Genomic DNA, 21,804 nt, shown 5'->3' with positions numbered 1-21,804 from the left:
TCCAAAGTTTGAAATTTTGTCAATTTAAGTCAGTTTTTTATTCTATAACCCTAGAGAGTATTATCCAAGCCCAAAACAAGTCTGCATTTACTCTTGTCGACAACAGTAATCATACCCCATCCTCTCGTATTTAGTTTCTTGACGGTTCCCAAACTCTCCCCCATCATGGTGGAATTCCATGGGAAAGTGGTCAAAGCAATTCCGTGAAACCGAATTATACGGAAAAAACTAAAAATCGTTTCTTTGATGAATGCATAATATTTAAGGTTTAGAGATTAACATATCATAACGAAAATCTGGGTCGTAATCAACTATTATACATTAACCAACAAAACAATTTTTAGTTTTTTCTGTATAATTCGGTTTCAGGGAATTACCTTGACCACTTTACCATTGAATTCCACCATGGAGAAGATTTTAGGAAATGTCTAGAAACTAAATATAAGAGGGGGGGGGGGGTATGATTACTGTTGTCAACAGAGTAAATGCATACCAGTATTTGAGGTTGCTCGATGGTTTTGGGCTTCAATTATGCTTTTCAGGGTTATAAACAAAAAAAATAAAAAATAAAAAAACTGAATTAAACTGAACATTAACTTGACAAATTTTCAAACTTTGGACTGAATTGGCAAAGATATCAAACCAAAGGGACTAAAATGACCATTAACTTAAAATTAAAAGGAGAAAGACAAAAATACCCTTAAACTAACGGCATAGCTGGATGCCGTTAGATGGATGGGACGTAATTGGCTAATATTTAAAACTATGAGGACTAAATTGACAAAATTAAAAATTTTGGACTGAAGTGGCGAAAGTAGCAAACCACAGGGACGAAAATAGCCATTAACTCTAACTTCAAACAAACTGGTATCCTACTTTGTACAATGTATAAACCATACCACAAACAATTGTCTTAAAACAACAATCTCCATGTCTTGAATACTCACCAAAAATTATCTACAAGAGAATATAAACTATACAAACACACACACTCATACTCATGACATGATGATGATGATGTTGGTATATATAACTTCTCAATTGTGGAAGGCTATTGAAATCTGCTAACATACTAATTATAGACCCATTTCTTTATACACAAGCATGGTGGGTGGGTGGGTGGGTGGGTTCAAGAAGCATAATTAGGCGGGTTCACAAAGTCGCATAGCCCAAGCTGAACTCAGCTCACGAAGGCGTTGAAAATACTCACCTAAAGATATTAACCCCTGAGCCGCTTGTCGTGTTGTTAGGTAACGTAGGGTCTGTTGAAGCGTTTCATGACGGACAAAATCCGCCTGCTCACAATAACTCAAGGATCACAATTTGTTTCAGGGCAAATACAATAAAAAACCAACATACTTTCTATATTTTCTCATGAAAGTCTCTTAACAATTTTTTCCTACATAAAAAGCCAACATATTTTTGATTCTTTCTTTTTCTCATAAAAGTCTCTGAAACATTTTTACACATTAAAGTCACCCCACATGTTATATTTGAACAAAATTGTGAATTTTTTTAATACTACGTAAAGAAATAACTGAAATGAATTCATGTTTAAAAATGGACACATGATAAGGCAAAGTTCGTTCAATGTTCGTGTTTTCTTTTCCACTTTTAAATTCAATAAGTTGATGATAACATTTCAAAAGCAATTTAATCAGGGCCGTCTCCGAGAATTTAAATACCTCGGCCGAGTCAAAACAAAAAGGCCCGTATGCCTTAACGAAATTTTTTTATTCGCTAGCGTAAATGGATAAAACTTTTATCGACCGATTTATTATAAGCAAAAACCTTTCTGAGCATGTAATTATCTCATAAACTATTGCAAATAACCTTATTTTTAACATCAAAAAACATATATATGTAATATGTATAAAAAAAATTTGTGCCCCCGAAACTTATATGCCTCGGCCGATGGTGCGGCTCGCACACCCTCCGAGCCTCCCCTGAATTTAATAAAGGTGCATGAGTGTGGATAGCGTAACTTAAAATAAAATAAAATAATAACATATAAAATAGTCTATAAATTTAAAATATGTAAAAAATTAACAAATGATTTTCTATCGCTATTATAATGTAAAATAATGTTTTTATAATTTCATCCAATCAAAATTAAGAGATTTTTTTTACAAATTTAATATGTTAAGGGACTTTTATGGTAAAAAAAATAGAAGGTGTGTCGGTTTTTTATGTGTAAAAAATTGTTAAAAGTGACTTTTACAAGAAAATACAGAAAGTGTATTGGTTTTTATATACAAAAGATTGTTATCCCATTCTCTATCTCTATCTATATACTTTAACAAAAAAACGCATTTTCCTCTAAAATTTGTTTATTTTTAAAACCACTCACATCCCATTTTCTGTCTCTAACTTTGTCCTACTCACAAATACTTATTTTTATCATATATCTCTTTTTCATACACTCACAATAATTTAAATTTATAGGAATTTGACTTGTCTCTATAAATAGATGTGAGGGTAAAATGGTAAATTGGGTGCTTTTGTTGAATTTTCTATATAATTTAAAGATAAACTCATTTTAGAGAAAAGGACTTTTATGAGAAAAAAAAACATTAAGTATAGTTTAATTGTACAATAAAAGAAAGTCTTACCTGAATAACAAGCCTTACTAGCTCTTCTAATTTATCCATTGCGTTATTCATCTCATAACTACCTCCACTCAAAGCTTGACCGCATGCCACCGCCTCAGCCAGAGTTTGTTGAAGTTTTTCCATTCCTTGTGAGAGAGAATCTTCGGCTTGCTGACACGCTTGAATCAAGTTATACAAATCATGTGATTGTTGGTCCAACAAGTCAAGCTGTGGTACAATAACCTACACACGATAATAATAATAATAATAATAATAATAATAATAATAATAATAATAATAAATTAATAATAATAATATGATTATTATTATCTAATAGATAAGCACCCATGATAGATATGCAGCATAACTGTGACTCAACAGATTGTTGCTCAATGAAAGTGGGAAATAACTTTAATGATTGGTGGAATAAGCACCAACCAAAAGAAAAAAAAAATATTAAATGAACAAATAATAAAAAAAAGTCAAATTGTTTTATTACCTTAAGAAGGTCAGAAGGTCGAAAGCCACCAATCCACAAGAAAAGGCGTTCGGTTGATGTTTTCCAAACGCCTGATATGAGATAGCACACATCAGCCTTTGCAGCAGTTGCTTTAATGCTAAAAAGATTTGCATAGTGGCTTAATGTGTCCTTTATAAGTATATCAAGCTCGGGATCGGGTAAAGAAGAATGTAATGCTGACTTTAAAGCTTTAGTTTTTTGGTTTTGTGTTTCAACCCATTGCTCATATTCTATCTCAAATGCACCAATTCCTGCAGGTGTCACTGAGAGGCCTTTTAAAAAAACAGGTATTTCAGTTAAGAGCATATTAAGAATATATACCTGAGTTTGCATTTGCAGCTCCATGGAACCCTAGTTGACTAGCATTGACTCCACCACTCATTAAAGCACACTGCAGAAATCAAGAAAATTAAGCTACGGAATTTAATATTGCAAGGAGGGCGAGTCAATGTTGACTTACTTGTGCCTTAGTTTGTTCTAGTTCTTGTTCAAGATGAAGCAGTTTCAAGCGACTAGCTTCCAATTGCTGAACGTAGGCCTATGAATCAAGATTCAGGATTCACAGTTAGGGTTTATATAATCAAACATGTTCTAGTGTAATTACAAGATTCATTAACTTTGACAATGGGGTAGAGGTAAGGCTGCCTACATCTTACCCTCCTCAGACCCTACCATAGCTTTGCTATTGGTGGGATATACTGAGTACGATGATGATGATGATGATGATGAATTAACTTTGACAATGGAAATAGATGTTTTAAGAAACTAAGCTTTTAGTGGTGTCGTAAGCAATGCTAAGTTATGAAACTTTATGCACAATCTTGTAAAAAATGAAAGCGGTTTCGATAATGCTAAATTGAAAAGGCGTCATCTTCCCCTTACCTTTTTCCTCAACCGACTTTTTCTAGCTGCTTCACGGTTTTGTGCCAGGCGTCTCAGAACCTGAACATTAAACTTCACTTAATGAGAGGTAACTAAAACAGAATAGCATGAAAGAGGATTAATATGCATTGTTGTCAACACAGTTTCCAATTTATCAGCAACTAGTCCACAATGAAGATGCAGTATCTCGTACCTTATCAGCTGGTTTACTAGCTTCTTGATCACACTGATTCAACGGTCCATTTGTCGTATGCGAAGCAGACTCCGACTAATAAAACATAATTACGCACATCACTTTTAGGAAAAGCAATACTATCGTTAAAAACATAAGAGAAAGATGAAAATGCATACCAGCTGGTTATCTATCTTTGCATCCATCTGTATAATCATAGTTGAAGCTGCATCTTGATAAATATTACCTTTGTAATCTCCCCACATGGTAAACTGGTGCATCGGCTCGTACACCACATCCATCCTCTTGGCGTTGAAATACTGAGTCGATGAAGAATTCATCCTGCTTAGTCAGTCGAATGAATATAATATGCATCCGCACCATATAAAGTTAAACACAACTAACTAACTACAGACCTCAAACCAAAATCAACCACACATCCATCTGACCACTTTCATAAAAGTCAAACCAAGTTGCAGCATAGTAAAAATCACCAACAAAAATAGCAACAACTTTATCATGAAAGTAACATTCAAGGCAACATAATCAAAAGCCATACATACAATACATACATAAAGTTTATTCATTTATAAAATCAATTACAAAAAAAATAAATAATAATATTCATTTACTATCATAATATACTAATCTTCAACTACAGTCAACGTTTCAGCAGCTATCAAATCAAACCCACAATCAAATCATCAAGAAACATAATAATACTAATCAAACAAACAAAAATGAGCTGAAACATCAAATCAAAACGAATTTGAATGCCGAAAACAGGGTTTGAAAGATTTGAACGAACCTGAAGCGATTACATGAAGAGCTTTCGACTGTGGATTTAATCAATCAATTAGATAGATAGATGATAATCTATTGAACAAACCCTAGCTAGCTTCTGGTAATCGATTGGTGAAGAAGAATCGAATTCGAAGACTACAGGTTCTAGTTAAAAATAAATACAAAGATAGATAGATAGATATATTCTATGTAATAGTAATATATTGTATGTATTATTATAATAATAATAATAATAATATTACAGAGCATATAATAAAATTGGTGCGTATGACTGTAGCATGAATGTATTTTATTGTCAATCCGTCCCTTCGAATGAATGAAAATGGTGCCACATGATGTCATCATTTAAAATTAAAATTAAAATTAAAATTAAAATTGTTTTTTTCTTTCAATATATGTGGATTTGGACAAAAAAATATTACCATTATTTTTAAAAGGATAATTTATTCGTTTTGTATTTGATTTCATAAAAAGCGATTTAAGTTGACATTAAATTAAACTAAGATATTGAACAAAAATATAAACGTTACATGTGAATCTAGTCTCATTCATGAAAATCCTTCACTCTTAAACTAAGATATTGAACAAAATATAAACGTTATATGTGAATCTAGTCTCATTCATGAAAATCCTTCACTCTTAATTCAAGAACTCCACCATCATTCTCAAATTTATTACCATAACCCTTCCTATTGGGATTCGTTTAGAGAATACTAAGTTTTAAATAGAGCGGGTAATAGAGTATCTATGTAAGACATGATAATGCGTTGTTAATTAAAAAAAGTGCAGCAATTGATTTTTTATGTTCTTAAATAATTGAAATTTGTAGGCTAGACCCCATCATTTTCCTTATTAGTGTTAGCTTGTGTGGCCCGTGAAGAAACACGAATCCACCCCTCAAGGTCTAACACGTTAGTCCGAGAGGTTAAGACAGGTATTCCCCACGATGGGTTATAAAACCTTCCTGGCGCAGATGAGTATATCCTGCAAAACAGAACACCGTGAGCTCGTTACGAGGAACGGGGGGGGGGGGGGATTCTCTCGTAACCACCCTCCGGTGTGAGAATCAGTATTTGGTAGTCTGGAATATATTTAGTGAATATGAGAGAATGTCCCATACCATTTGGAGATCAACTGGTATTTATAGCCGGAGGAGAGAGAGAAAGGGTGGTCAACCACGTTGTCATGTCCTTCCACCAATAATATTCTCCATTCGTGTGATTGTGGAGGTTGGTGGAAGTTGGTGGGCATCATGGCCTTTTGACAAGGACATTTCGTACTGTTTGTACTATCCCTCGTGTGTTATTCCGTCTCTATTGGTTGGGTGTTTATTCCCATGTGGATTGTACCTTTTTGTCCCATGCTTGTGAGACCTTTGCGGTACCATTACCTAGGCGTCAAGGGATATGTATTATTTTAAGGAACCACCTTAGCACCATGTGTTATCCCTGGCACATGGCAGTTACTCTCACCTTTTGTTCCGCCCGGCGCTTTGGTTGTGCTTGGTTTGGGTATTATCCTTGTTAAATGGTGGGCTTAATACCCTACCTCTACAAGTCCTCCTAGTCCATAGTTGTCCTTTCCAAAAAAGGGGAGCTGTGGACTTATCATGGGCTTTTGTCTTTTATTGTATTTTTCGGTCGTTTGTGTTCCGCTCGTCTCTTTACCAATATTGTCTGTTTGGGTATTTGGTTAATGAAAACCATTCTTCCCGACAATTAAATACTTAACAAGCATCACTTGATACTTTGAATGTCATAGTTTTATGTTTTGGCGTGTGATTTTTTTGAAAATCATCCCTTGGCGGAGCCTTGTTTTGGCGGGTGATTATTGAAGATCATCCCTTGGCGGAGCCTTATTTTGGCGGGTGATTATTGAAAATCATCCCTTGGCGGGGCCTTGTTTTGGCGAGTGATTATTGAAAATCATCCTTTGGCGGGGCCTTGTTTTGGCAGGTGATTATTGAAACTCATCCCTTGACGGGGTCTTATTTTGGCGGGTGATTATTGAAAATCATCCCTTGGCGGAGCCTTGTTTTGGCGGGTGATTATTGAAAATCATCCATTGGCGGAGCCTTGTTTTGGCGGGTGATTATTGAAAATCATCCCTTGGCGGAGCCTTGTTTTGGCGGGTGATTATTGAAAATCATCCCTTGGCGGAGCCTTGTTTTGGCGGGTGATTATTGAAAATCATCCCTTGGCGGAGCCTTGTTTTGGCGGGTGATTATTGAAAATCATCCCTTGGCGGAGCCTTGTTTTGGCGGGTGATTATTGAAAATCATCCCTTGGCGGAGCCTTATTTTGGCGGGTGATTATTGAAAATCATCCCTTGGCGGAGCCTTATTTTGGCAGGTGATTATTGAAAATCATCCCTTGGCGGAACCTTGTTTTTTACCAACACTTGTTATTTTCTTTTGTGTTGATGACATGTATTTGGCGTGGAGGGGTGAATTAAATGCAAGTCTGTGAAACGACAGTTGGATGTGACAGTTTGGCGACGGTTGCTCTGCAGTTCAGCTTTTTCGCATGTGTTAGGCGAGTGGGCGAGAATCCCGGTGACGTGCCCAGCTGTAACACATTTCTACTGGCGTTTCGTTACTGTGGCAGTTTGTTACTGGACCGCGTGTCGTCTTATCCTTTTTGCACCCCTCTCCCTTATTAATTTCGACTAGTATAAAAGGCGGGATTACTTCATTTGAAAATCACTCTTCCACCTTTTCTTGCATATTTTCCTCTTCCTTCTTTCGTTGAATCCTTTCTCCTTTATGGCTGAATCTTCTCAATCGTCTAAGACCAAGAAAAACAACAATATGGAGTTGGTCGGTTGTCATATGGCTGTCGACGACTTCAATAATATAGTCAAGGTTTATAACCTTGGCCCTGAGTATGAGCCTGAATTTCCTGCGTCTGGCAAGACGGCTCGCGAGGCTCCTGTTGGCAAGATTGCCGTGTATAGGGAGTATTTTTTCTTGGGAAACTTCCAATTGCCCATTACTCGCTTCTTGTTGGATGTGTTGGATGCTTTTGGGCTATACCTCAGCCAGATTCATCCACTCGGAATGGCTCGTCTTCGCCATGTTGAGTATACTTGTCACTGCCTTGGCATTACGCCTACAGCTGACAAGTTATCGGCATTTTACCGGTGTCGTTTCTACCAGGGGTGGTATAACCTATTTACTCGTGGTAGTGCCAAAGTGATTGCTTTGGATGCACCCCAGAGTCTGCACGAGTGGAAGAGTTTATTCTTCTACGTTTCTGCGTGCATGGTGCCTCATTCTATGCATTTTTCGGATGTGAAGGAGCTTGCTGAGCCTAAGGTAGCCACCCTATTCTGGCTCGGGCTGGTTCACCACGTTACAGGCCAGCCTTTCCCCGCTTCGTCACTACTCCGAGTGCGCGCTGGTGTTGCTTGGGATGAGTCGCATCTGGGAGGATGCCCATAAGGTGCCGGTCATCCTTAACGGCGGTCAGGGTTAGTATCGTATTTCTTTTCTTCTCTTAAGTATTTATATATAATAATAACCCAATAACCCTTGTTCTTTTTCTCAGAGGTGGACGACCGCATGCTTTTTTTGCAGCCCGCGGCAGAGGGCGTGAAATTGTTAGGGCGGAGGGAGTTGGGTCCTTGCGAGGAACCGATCCTTACCGGGACCGCCCGGAACTTTGTGTTTCCTCTTCCTATGGGGCAATCACTTGCTTCGCGACCACTGCCGCCTCCCAGTTTTGTTACCCGTCAGGGGGTAAGCTTTTTCATGTCGCTTATTGAACATAGTTCCTTATTTCTTTTGCTAACTTTCCACCTTGTTTTTCAGGTAGACGACCTAACGTTGTGCGTGTTCCTAAGTGCAGTAGTAGGAACACCCAACGCAGTGGTGTGGAGATGGTTGCATCTCCGATAGATACCGCCGCGCGAGACGTCGTGGATGATGACGATGATGTCATGCTCATCTCCGCGGTCCCATTTGAGACAACGTTTGTGTAATATTGAGCTCTTTTAGCCATCGTTGGATGTACTGATCCGCAAATTATGTTCCATTATCGCTTACCAGATTCATGGGTAGTCCGAAACGACAAATGATGAACTCCCATATGAATTTTTTAATGCTGGCCGCGTTGATTGTTGCTACTAGCTTTGCTTTGACCCATTTTGTGAAGTAATCGATTGCCACAATGAGAAACTTCACCCGCCCTGCCGCCTCTGGAAATGGTCCCGTTATGTCAATTGCCCATTTTTGGAATGGCTAAGAGGCTGTTACGGGGATCATGGCGTTTTTCGGGCGCAAGGTATTTGGTGCTTGACGTTGACACGCGCTACATTTCCTTAGTTCTTTTTTGGCATCTACATCCATACCCGGCCAATAGTATCCCGTATTCATTATTTTGGAGACCACAATTCTTGGACCCGCATGTACACCACATATTCCTTAGTGAATTTCCCTCAACAGATAATTTGCGTCTTGAGGGTCTACGCATCTGAGAAGTGGTCCTAAGTACGATCGCCTGTATAGGATGCCGTCTTGGATTGTGTAGTTCAGGGCTTTGTGGCGGATTTTTCGTGCTTCCGCTTTCTTTTCTGGCAAAACCCCTCTCGAGGTAGTGGATGATTGGTGTCATCCAACTTGTTTCAGCCGTTGAACACATAAAGACTTCTCTTTTCATTGTTGAAGGTGTTTTCAGAACTTCTATGCGGACGTCTTTTGCAAGATGTTCGAACCCAACCGACGCTAATTTTCTTAAGGCATCCGCCTGTTTGTTCTCGCTACGTTTGATGTGCTTTACCTTACATGTAGTGAAGGTCGTCATTAGCATTTTGGCTTGTGCTAAGTACGGCGCCATCTTGTCGTCTTTTGCATCGTAGGATCCTTCAATCTGGTTCGCCACCAGCATTGAATCTATGTGCGCTTCTAGGTGTTGGGCTTCTAATTTTTTCGCTATTCTTAACCCTGCCAACAACCCCTCGTACTCCGCCTCATTGTTTGTACTTTTGAATTCTAGGCGAATCGCGTACGTGAAGTGTTGTCCTTCCTGGTTGGTTATCCTTAGGCCCGCGCCTGCACCTTCATCATTGGAAGCTCCGTCCGTGAACAATTTCCAGACTTCGTCTTTCCTTTGATCAACACGGGGTTCGATCTCTCTTTTGCACTCTTCCTCTTTTTCTTGAGGAATTTCCGTGATGAAATCAGCCGAAACCTGGCCTTTGATCGCTGGCCTTGGTTTATACTCGATAGCATGTTCTCCCAACTCTATCGCCCATTTTGCAAGTCTCCCAGACAATTCTGGCTTGCTCAACACATTTTGTAAGCGAAAGTTGGTGAGAACATGTATTGGATGGCCTTGAAAATACCTTCTCAAACGCCACGCCGTCTGAACCAGGGATAAAACCAGCTTTTCCAAGGTGGAGTATCTTGTTTCCGCATCTGCTAGGGTGTGGCTTATGTAATAAATGGGTGTTTGAATGCCATTTCTTTCCACCATCAAGACTGCACTGACTGTTTTTTCCGATGCTGCTAAGTATACTATCAACGGTTCACCAGTTTTAGGGGCTGTTAGCGTTGGTAGCTCTGCTAGGCGCGACTTGATTTCTTGGAACGCTGTTTCTGCTTCTTTCGTCCATCGGAACTGAGACTTCTTGAGACAGTTTCTCAAGGTTGAGACGAATGGAAAAGATCTTTCAGCATGACTAGACAAAAATCTGTTCAGCGCGACTAATCGGCCATTGAGTGTTTGTACTTGCTTGACAGATTTTGGTGAAAGCATTTTTCGCACGGCTTCCAGTTTTTCTGGGTTGGCTTTGAAGCCACCATTCGTCACGATCACTCCCAGGAATTTCCCTTCTTCCATGCCGAAGGAACATTTTCCTGGGTTGAGCTTCATGCTAATCGACCTTAAAGTTTCGAAGGTCTCCTCAATATCTTTCAGCATGGTTGCTTCTGTCTTGCTTTTTATGACCAGATCATCCATGTAGACTTCCAAATTTCTTCCGATTTGGGGCTTGAATTCTTTGTCCATCAATCGCTGGTACGTAGATCCAACGTTCTTGAGGTCAAATGGCATCATCTTATAACAATACGTTCCGCTGTTTGTTCGGAACACCGTCTTGTCTTGGTCTTTTACCGCCATGTGGATTTGGTGGTCCCCTTTGTATGCGTCTAAAAAACATTTGAACTGAAAGGGTACCCGTGCGTCTACTTTAAGATCAATTTCCGTTAGAGGGTAACAATCATTTGGGCATGCTTTGTTGAGATCTTTAAAGTCGGTGCACATACGCTATTGACCGTTTGCTTTGAGTACCATCACTGGGTTGGCTACCCATGTTTGGTATTGGATTTCACGGATTATGCCCCCATCTACCAGCTGTTGGACTTGTTCATCGTAGGCTTTCGCTTGATCTGGTCCCATTCTCCTCTTTTTCTGTACTACTGGGATAAAGGCTGAATTAACTTTTAATTCATGTTTCGCCTTGTTTCGCGGGACCCCTGTCATGTCTGCCGGAGTCCAAGCGAAGACATCAATGCTTTTTATTAACAATCTCTTGAGTGCCGCCCGTTCTTCTTCGGAGATGGTCGGCCCAATGGTTATGCTTTGCTCGGGGAACTCTTTATTGAGCACCCATTTTTCCACCTCTCGACTTTTGTTAGTCTTTAGCATCTTTTATGGCGGTGTCTTTCTTTCCGCCATATTGCATTCTTTGTTGGCGTGGATCATTGCTATCCCCGTTGGAGTTGGTACTACCAATATCCCGTGGGCTGTTGAGGGATTAGCATTAAAATTGCCAATTGCTTCTCTTCCCAAAATTATGTCATAATGTGAGTGAGGTGTTTCCATCACTAGTAAGTCTACGTCTTCCGTTCGTGAATGAACTCCGTCACTCAGTTCAACCTTGAATGTTAGCTTCCCTAGAGGGTATTCTATACTTTGATTGAAGCCCGCGCTTGGAGCGTTGACTGGCGTTAACTGCTGTCTATCTTTATCTTCCAGTAGGTCAAAACATTGACGGTACATGATGTTGGACGTTGCCCCTGCATCGATGAAAAAACGTGGTGTTCGGTAGTGACCGAATACAACTGTGATTACTAGAGGTGCTTTCTTGTTCGCCCCTCCTTTCACTCTTGGGAAGATGACTTGCTCTTCCTTCCAGGCTGCATCTGATTGCCTTTGTTTTTTGGATTGCGCGTTGCCTGAAATCATGTTGGCGTGAAGGTCTTTTATTTTCTTTTCTGGCCTTCCGCCATCTCTTGGAGTTGGGCGCCTGTATTTTCCTTTTATACTTTTTACAAGGTGATCCTGCTTTCCGTTTTTGACATATTCTTCAATGGCGTCTTTTAGATTAGAGCATTGGTTTGTTGTGTGACCATGTTGTTCATGGTAGTCACAATAACGCATTGGTTTGTTGTGTGACCATGTTGTTCATGGTAGTCACAATAACTTTTCATGTCCGTGTTCGGACCCTGCTTGATTGGCGCTGGTTTCTTTAATTGGATCCCTTCTGTATACATGATGTGCATTGCGCTTTTTGTCAGCGGAGTCCATCTGGATGCGTTCGTCTGGCCTTTCTGTTTAGCTTTGAAAGGTTCATACTGTAACGCCCTGGAATTTGACTGGTAGACAAAAATCAAGGAATCATCGGAAACTATACACTTTGGGGTTCTGGACGATAAGTTCGGAACCCATATCATTGGAGAAATCTGCTTTTATCATTTGAAATGTTTATTTTATAAAACGACATTTACGCCTGGAAAATATTAATTTTTATGCTTTTGAAAAAAATAAAATGTTCTTATTTAAAAAAAAAAAAAAAAAAAAAAAGATTTTAAATAATTATTCGGAAAATGGTTTATAAAAGTTTTGCTGAAAAAGTTTTAGTTTGTTTAAAAACTTATGAACTCGACTAGTCTTGACCCGTCGGTAGCCTAAACCCGAACCCGAGTCACCCGAGTATTTAAGCGGAAAATCAAGTATTCTTACACCATCTCTTTCATTTCCACCAACACTTCCCACCCAAACACTCCCACTTCTAGAGAGAGAGTAGTGAGAGAAAGTCATCCAATCTAAGATTCGAGTCCACCAATCTGTTTATCGTTGTTGTCGGTAAGATCTTCTTGAAAATCATACGTTTTTACAACCAAAACCCGCCCCGAATCGAGCAAAAACTCCGACTTTTGTGTCAAGTGTGTTCTTGGTCAAAAACCGTCATTTTTGGTGTCAAAATGCAAGCTTTTGTGTTTAAAAGTACTAGGAATCGATACCCCTTTCAATCCCGAGCATTTCCATGTCAAAAACTTCGATTTTGGGTCAAAAATCTGGAAAATCTGGAAAACCCGTGGGTATCTCCGTCGCCCAGCTTTCAGTCGATCGAATCAGTTCATTCGATCGAACCAGTCGATCGAATCAGTTCATTCGATCGAATGTGTCGATCGAACCAGTCCAGTCGACCGAATAGGAAAGCAACCGAATGGTCTCCAACTCATTCGACCGAATGAGCTTCGTATTCGATCGAACGTCTGTCTATTCGATCGAATGTGTTTCTATTCGATCGAATGTGTGTCTATTCGATCGAATGTGTGTCTATTCGATCGAATGTGTGTCTATTCGATCGAATGTGTGTCTATTCGATCGAATGTGTGTCTATTCGATCGAATGTGTGTCTATTCGATCGAATGTGTTCCTATTCGATCGAATCAGGTCAGAACCAAGCTGTTTCGTCTTTAAAACCTAGTTTTTGCTCGAGATCGTGTAAGGCTTACACTCTTAGACTTAAACTGCGTTGTTAACTTATTATGTCCTTGTCTAGACTTAGAGGATCGACGTTTGACAGCACCCGACCGCCCTAGCAACCACACCTAGTCAACAAGGTGAGTTCATAGCCCCCATTTTTCTTTTAAAGCCTTTCAAATCATTGGGGGTGAAAACATGGTAAATGTACACGTTTTGACAAAACACATTTATTCAAACATTACTTATCATAAACACTTGACAAATCTTTTGCAAACAATGAACATTGGGAAAACAAGTAATCATGGCAGGTTACGCGTACCTTAACTTTCTCGGAAGTTGTGTATGCATAATCAAATATTCAGGAGTAAATATGGGAATCACTCAGCGTTTAGGGAACATTGGACGTTTGGAAATCAAAGTCATGTACCCGTTATACTTTATCATGAAAACACATTATTCATTGGTCAGTCTGGTGATCGTGTGAACAGTGGCAATATAGGTCACAATAGTGCATAGGTTTGATCTCCAAGTGGTCGATTGGTAGACAGGCCGTCACTAGATGTGGGATTCTAAAGTGATCGATTTAGAATACACGTGACCTATGGGGTTCTTAAGTGTTCGATTAAGAATCCGAAGGATCTCTTAAGTGTTCGATTAAGGATCCGAAGGATCTCCTAAGTGATCGATTAGGAATCCAAGAGATACTAAAGTACGCTTTAGAATTCTCTCATGGTACCCAAAGTGATCGATTTGGGTTACCATCAAGGAAATCAAGTAGCATAGTGTGGTCTTGTGTGGGGTCGATGTCAGGTCTTGTGTGATCATTATGCATCATTATCGTTTTTCATCATGGCATGGTTACATATGATTCTTGGGTATCTTATACATATATCCTTGATACCGTTCCTCCTGCATGCATGGAAACAATAATTGGAATCTTTATACGAAACTCTTGCAGATTCAGTTGAGATGATAAGCATACCAAGCATAGTAGGATAAGTTGTAGGAGTGGTGGGTTAGCCGATGGTACACCCTATATATAAACCCCTACAACTTAGCCTAGTACGCTTGTGTAGGGCTTATCACTACAGTATTAGTTAACCTATGAATTCACTCATCTACTTTTTGTAGTTGACGTTTTATTACATGTTTTCAGGAAATGAAGCAGGAAGTAGCTAATAGCTGATAGAGGCCTTAGAGAGATGAAGGCTAGGCTAGGAGTTGTTTGGAAACTTGATATTTTGTATTAAAACAATTTGTTTCATGTTACCTGGATGATGTAATATTTGACAGTTTGGTTATGTTTATGCATTTAGACTTTTATACTATTGTGCTCAATCAATCACGACCTAGTCGCCACGCCTCGGTTTTCCGCCATTACGACCGGGGTGTGACAGATTGGTATCAGAGCCAATGGTTATAGGGAATTAGGAAACCGACCTAGACTATAACCTAGGACCCTTAACTCTAGATAATTCATGCATCACTATCACACGCCCACACTTATGTGCTTGCTATGTGCTTATGTGCTGCATCTTTAATTGTGTCTATCGTAGCGATGTATTCTTTGGCTATTCCTTATCCTGTTATTCTTATTCCCGGTATCATTCTTGCGCGTTCTTTTTCTTTTTCAGAATGCCTCCTCGTCGCTCGTCCGTTAATGCTGACCCTGCTGACCTCGCTGCCATCATAGCGCAGCAAATTGCAGCAGTTCTTCCGGGTCTGGTTAACAACCTAAGGCAAGAAGGAACCTCGGGTGCGCCACAAGCCCCAGAACCGAATCCTACTCTTCAGGCCGACAGGCTCTATAAGGCTTTTACTAACACTGGGCCTACGAGCTTTAATGGGTCCGAGGGAGCTGCTGGTCTTCTCCAGTGGTTCGAGAAAGTCGAAGCTTCATTCAACATGTGCTCTTGCCCGGATGAACTCAGGGTCAAATTCGCGGCGAGTATGTTCCACAAACGGGCTCTCACGTGGTGGAATATCGAGATTAGAACCAGGGGGCGAGACGCGGTCTTAGCCTTGCCCTGGGCCGAGTTTGTTGAGCTAGTCACGCAGGAGTTCGTTCCGAGAACCGAACTCCAGAAATTGGAGGCTGAGTTTAGGGCGCACACGATGAAGGGCGCCGATCACATGAAGTACACGGAGAGATTTCATGAACTCTCCCTATTGGTGCCCCACATGGTTACCCCAGCTTCTCGCGCTGTCGAGCAATACATCAGCGGTCTTCCGGACTCTATGAGGGGCATTGCGGTTGCAGTTGACCCCACTACACTTAAGGCAGTGATCGATCTCACTGCCCGTTTGACCAGGGAACAGCTCAGGTCCGGTGTTTTGCATCAGGATAAGGGCAAATCTTCCGATGGGAAAGCGAAAAAGGGGAACAATAGGAAGCGGAAAGCGACCTACTTAACTGCGATCACTGGTGCTACGCCTATCAACTCCATGGCCCCCGTTTCAGCCGCAACAGTTCAGGGAAGACCGAGAAAGGAATATACTGGGCCGCATCCCAAGTGCAACTTATGTTCTTATCATCACCCAACAAGTGAGTTGTGCCGCAAGTGCACAAATTGTGGACGATTCGGACACCTGGTGGAGCGCTGCAGGAGTCCTGGCAACCAATTGGCTGTGGGGAATGCTAACCCTCAGCCTAACCCTGCTCGAGGCTGCTTCGAGTGTGGCGCGATGGACCATTACAGAAATCGATGCCCTCGCGTCACCAACGTTCCTCCGGCTCGCGGGAGGGCCTTCACCATTGGAGCTGCCGAAGCACGCCAAAACCCCGATGTTATTACTGGTACGTTTACTCTTAACAACAATTGGGTGTCTGTCCTATTTGATACAGGAGCTGATAGGAGTTTTGTCTCTTGCGAATTGGTTCCTTTGCTGAAATTAAAAATTTCCGAGTTGGAACCTGCCTTGGTTGTTGAACTTGCTAGTGGAGAGTCCACACAAGTGAGGTCTGTCATTCGATATTGCACCCTTACTCTTGTCACCACATCGTTCAGTATTGACCTTATACCTTTTCGTCTTGGAAGCTTCGATCTAGTTGTGGGAATGGACTGGCTGTCTAGCAATCGCGCGGAAGTAATCTGCGCCGAGAAACTTATTCGTATCCCTCTGTCTTCTGGTGAAATTCTAACCATTCAAGGGGATAGGTCGGGTGGATGCCTAAGAATCGTTTCTTGCTTAAAAGCCAGTCGGTACCTTCAAAAGAAGTATCCCGCATTTCTAGCCCGTGTTACTCTCAAGGAATCCAAAGTCAAGAGACTGCAGGACTTCCCTGTCGTGCGTGAATTTTCTGATGTTTTTCCCGATGAGCTGCCTGGACTTCCTCCTAGCAGGCAGGTGGAATTTCGTATCGATCTTATTCCTGGTGCTCTCCCTGTTGCTAAGTCTCCTTATCGTCTAGCTCCGCTGGAACTTCAAGAATTATCGAATCAGCTTCAAGAACTTCTTGGCAAGGGATTCATTCGCCCTAGCTCGTCTCCATGGGGAGCCCCAGTACTCTTCGTCAAAAAGAAGGATGGGACTTTCCGTATGTGCATTGACTAACGGGAGCTTAATAAACTGACCATCAAAAACCGGTACCCGTTACCGAGAATTGATGATCTCTTTGATCAGCTTCAGGGTGCTACGTTTTTCTCTAAGATCGATCTGCGTTCTGGTTACCATCAATTGCGTGTTCTGGAAGAGGATATCCCGAAAACTGCGTTCCGAACTCGTTACGGTCATTACGAGTTCATGGTTATGCCTTTTGGAATGACCAATGCCCCCGCCATTTTCATGGATCTGATGAATCGCGTTTGCCGTCCATATCTCGACCAGTTTGTCATTGTTTTCATAGACGATATTCTCATTTATTCTCGTTCGAGGACCGATCATGAGCTTCATCTCAGGCTTATTTTGGAGCTTCTCAGGAAGGAACAACTATATGCCAAGTTCTCCAAGTGCGAATTTTGGCTAAAGGAAGTTCAATTCTTGGGACATGTTATCAATGTCGACGGCATACACGTCGACCCTGCCAAGGTAGAAGCCATCAGAAATTGGGTAGCGCCTAAAACACCTACCGAAATCCGTTCATTTCTTGGATTGGCTGGTTACTACCGCCGATTTATCTCAAACTTCTCCAGGATTGCCTTGCCTTTGACCACTCTGACTCAGAAGGGAGAACCCTTCGTGTGGGGACGAGATCAAGAGGAAGCCTTCCAAACTCTGAAGAATAAACTTTGCCGTGCACCGATTCTATCGCTTCCGGAAGGTGACGATGACTTTACCGTTTATTGCGATGCTTCAAATCAAGGCCTCGGTTGCGTTTTAATGCAACGAGGGAAGGTCATCGCTTACGCTTCTCGACAACTCAAGGTGCACGAAAAGAACTACGCCACGCATGACCTCGAGTTGGGTGCTGTGGTGTTTGCCTTAAAAATCTGGAGACACTACCTGTACGGCACGAAGTGTGTCATCTTTACCGACCACAAGAGCTTGCAGCACATCCTCCATCAGAAAGAGTTGAACATGAGGCAGCGACGCTGGGTCGAACTTCTCAGCGATTACGATTGTGAAATCCGCTACCACCCGGGAAAGGCTAATGTGGTGGCTGACGCATTGAGTCGTAAAGAAAGGACCCAGCTGCACTCTATTCGAATTCAATCCAATCTTCCCTCCTTAATTCGCGAAGCTCAGAATCAGGCGCTTGTGAATGGAGATCTCAAGGGCGTTTTGTCGTGTGGAGCCGAACAGAAATTCGAAACCAAGTTGGACGGCATCCTCTATTTTCTTGATCGAGCATGGATCCCAAACTCTGAGCCTCTTCGAACGCTTATTCTAAGTGAAGCCCACAAGTCCAGATACTCGATTCATCCCTGGGCAGCAGCAAAATGTATCAAGATCTTAAACCTCAATATTGGTGGCCCGGGATGAAGAAAGACATCGCTTTATACGTGATGAGATGTTTGACTTGTTCGCGAGTCAAGACAGAGCATCGAAGGCCGTCTGGGCTGCTTCAGCAACCTATTATTCCTCAGTGGAAGTGGGAAGAGTTAGCTATGGATTTCATCACCAAGCTACCGCGGACGCCTAGCGGTCATGACTCAATTTGGGTTATTGTGGACATTCTAACTAAATCCGCTCACTTTATCCCGGTTCGTGAGGACTACACTACGGAAAAGTTGGCGCGGATATACATTCGTGAGATCGTTTCCCGTCATGGTGTGCCTAAGGGCATTACGTCTGATCGCGACAGCAGTTTTTCTTCCAGGTTCTGGAAATCTTTGCAAAAGGCCTTTGGGACAAGTGTGAAGCTTAGCTCTTCCTATCATCCAGAAACTGATGGGCAGAGCGAGAGGACCATACAAACCCTAGAGGACATGTTGAGAGCTTGTATCCTTGAATTCGGTAATAGTTGGGAAGCTCATCTGCCGCTGGCAGAATTTTCTTACAACAATAGTTACCACTCTTCTATTAAATGCGCGCCGTTTGAAGCTCTTTACGGTCGCAAGTGTCGCTCACCCTTGTGTTGGTCCGAGACCGGGGATTCACAGATCATCGGCCCGGAACTAATACAGGAAACAACCGATCAAATCGCTATCATTCAACAGCGACTCAAAGACGCCCGTTGTCGGCATAAGTACTACGCAGACAAACGACGCAAGCCACTCGAGTTTCAAGTTGGTGACCGTGTTCTGCTGAAAGTTTCCCCCTGGAAGGGCGTAGTCCGTTTCGGGAAGAAGGGAAAGTTCGCTCCTAGGTATGTTGGACCATTCAAAATCCTTGAAAGGATCGGACCAGTTGCCTATCGTCTTGAGCTGCCGCCGGAACTCGGTAGAGTTCACAATGTTTTTCATGTTTCGCAGTTAAAGAAGTGTCTTGTTGACGAGGCCCTTCTCATTCCCGTCGACGAGGTTCGAATTAACGACAATCTGCTTTTTGTTGAAGAACCCGTCGAAATCTTGGATCGCGAGGTCAAGAAGACCAAGCGTAGCCGCATACCGCTTGTGAATGTTCGATGGAATAACAAACGCGGACCCGAGTTTACATGGGAACGCGAAGATCAAATGAAGGAGAAATACCCTCATCTGTTCTCTTAGTCTCTATTCTTGTAATCTATTGTCTAGAAGTCAATATAACATTTGCAGCATGTATCAAATAATTGTGTTATTCAATGAATATCGTGTTGCCTTATTATGCTTATAAGTATTCTTTTATTTGCATCCACAAATTTGGCTACTCAGGGCTCATGCTGGGAGCACAAGTCATATCTACTCAATCATATGAATTTTGGGGAAATTTATACATTATTTAAGCCAAAAATTTGTCATTCATTCTTGCATTCATGGAGCATGGTTGTGTGTATGTGTGTGGTGTCGTGTCAAATTTTCTAGCCGCACACAATAGAGCTTATACATTGATACAAGGTGAGCTCGTAATTATAGTCCGGAATATAATTACATCAAGGTCACAGGTGTATACGTGTATAAGCAATATGCTATTGTGTAACTAGAAGTCGTGAACTCAAGGTTCGTGTAGAGAAATATTCGACAAAGGTTGAAGAAGTGGTGGGTTAGCCGCTGGTACACCCTATATATAAACCTCTTCGGCACGAGTTGAATATGTCTGAAGCGAAACCTGGAATTAGGGACTTATAGTTAGCGTGGCAGCTGTGAGACATTGAATTCAAGAATTACCGAGGGTAATATTCGCGGAAGATTGAAGGAGTGGTGGGTTAGCCGCTGGTACACCCTATATATAAACCCCTTCAATCCGAAATGAATATGTCTGATGTAAAGCTTGAGGATGATGCCTCGTAGTGGAAAATAGTGTGTCGTCCTGTGTGTCATTGATCTAATAGGAGTCGAAGGAAACACCCAAGTAAGGTTGAAGGAGTGGTGGGTTAGCCGCTGGTACACCCTATATATAAGCCCCTTCGGCTTGATTTGGGTGGTGCCTGAGACGAATATTAGAAGTGGTGGCGCATAGTGGTCATCATGGGATCATGTAATCTTAATCATCGATGCATCAAGTATACTAAAAAGCTAAATTTCGGGACGAAATTCCCCTAAGTTGGGGAGGATGTAACGCCCTGGAATTTGACTGGTAGACAAAAATCAAGGAATCATCGGAAACTATACACTTTGGGGTTCTGGACGATAAGTTCGGAACCCATATCATTGGAGAAATCTGCTTTTATCATTTGAAATGTTTATTTTATAAAACGACATTTACGCCTGGAAAATATTAATTTTTATGCTTTTGAAAAAAATAAAATGTTCTTATTTAAAAAAAAAAAAAAAAAAAAAAAGATTTTAAATAATTATTCGGAAAATGGTTTATAAAAGTTTTGCTGAAAAAGTTTTAGTTTGTTTAAAAACTTATGAACTCGACTAGTCTTGACCCGTCGGTAGCCTAAACCCGAACCCGAGTCACCCGAGTATTTAAGCGGAAAATCAAGTATTCTTACACCATCTCTTTCATTTCCACCAACACTTCCCACCCAAACACTCCCACTTCTAGAGAGAGAGTAGTGAGAGAAAGTCATCCAATCTAAGATTCGAGTCCACCAATCTGTTTATCGTTGTTGTCGGTAAGATCTTCTTGAAAATCATACGTTTTTACAACCAAAACCCGCCCCGAATCGAGCAAAAACTCCGACTTTTGTGTCAAGTGTGTTCTTGGTCAAAAACCGTCATTTTTGGTGTCAAAATGCAAGCTTTTGTGTTTAAAAGTACTAGGAATCGATACCCCTTTCAATCCCGAGCATTTCCATGTCAAAAACTTCGATTTTGGGTCAAAAATCTGGAAAATCTGGAAAACCCGTGGGTATCTCCGTCGCCCAGCTTTCAGTCGATCGAATCAGTTCATTCGATCGAACCAGTCGATCGAATCAGTTCATTCGATCGAATGTGTCGATCGAACCAGTCCAGTCGACCGAATAGGAAAGCAACCGAATGGTCTCCAACTCATTCGACCGAATGAGCTTCGTATTCGATCGAACGTCTGTCTATTCGATCGAATGTGTTTCTATTCGATCGAATGTGTGTCTATTCGATCGAATGTGTGTCTATTCGATCGAATGTGTGTCTATTCGATCGAATGTGTGTCTATTCGATCGAATGTGTGTCT

General features: G+C 41.3%; 1 protein-coding gene across 3 annotated transcripts; it reads right to left on the bottom strand.

The window, feature by feature from the left end:
- Positions 1–1,120: 1,120 nt before the first annotated feature.
- LOC143599311 (transcription factor TGA1-like) lies at positions 1,121–5,098 on the bottom strand. 3 transcript variants are annotated; one of them, XM_077077295.1, is made up of 9 exons: positions 4,974–5,098; positions 4,345–4,507; positions 4,187–4,261; positions 3,994–4,053; positions 3,572–3,649; positions 3,433–3,502; positions 3,091–3,374; positions 2,613–2,834; positions 1,121–1,295 (listed from the first exon to the last, which is right to left on the bottom strand). In XM_077077295.1, the coding sequence occupies exons 2-9, from the start codon at positions 4,504–4,506 to the stop codon at positions 1,143–1,145; spliced, it is 1,104 nt and encodes a 367-aa protein (XP_076933410.1). In that variant the 5' UTR covers position 4,507; positions 4,974–5,098; the 3' UTR covers positions 1,121–1,142. The 3 variants fall into 3 exon arrangements, with proteins under 3 accessions (XP_076933410.1, XP_076933411.1, XP_076933412.1); XM_077077296.1 differs by having other exon boundaries at positions 3,091–3,362; XM_077077297.1 differs by having other exon boundaries at positions 4,345–4,485; positions 4,974–5,082.
- Positions 5,099–21,804: the final 16,706 nt, after the last annotated feature.

This window comes from Bidens hawaiensis, unplaced genomic scaffold (genome assembly GCF_021521415.1).
Source record: "Bidens hawaiensis isolate Kalapana, Puna unplaced genomic scaffold, B.hawaiensis_p1.1 tig00051806_1, whole genome shotgun sequence".
Classification (NCBI taxonomy): Eukaryota; Viridiplantae; Streptophyta; class Magnoliopsida; order Asterales; family Asteraceae; genus Bidens; species Bidens hawaiensis.
This window is presented reverse-complemented; position numbering and strand designations above follow the sequence as displayed.

Excerpts from the sequence above, each read along its gene's own strand:
- LOC143599311 (XM_077077295.1), bottom strand. The coding sequence starts at position 4,506 with ATGAATTCTTCATCGACTCAGTATTTCAACGCCAAGAGGATGGATGTG. Across the intron at positions 4,262-4,344 it reads CAAAGATAGATAACCAGCTG|TCGGAGTCTGCTTCGCATAC; the intron begins GTATGCATTTTC and ends ATGTTTTATTAG. Across the intron at positions 3,375-3,432 it reads AGCTGCAAATGCAAACTCAG|TGACACCTGCAGGAATTGGT; the intron begins GTATATATTCTT and ends AAGGCCTCTCAG.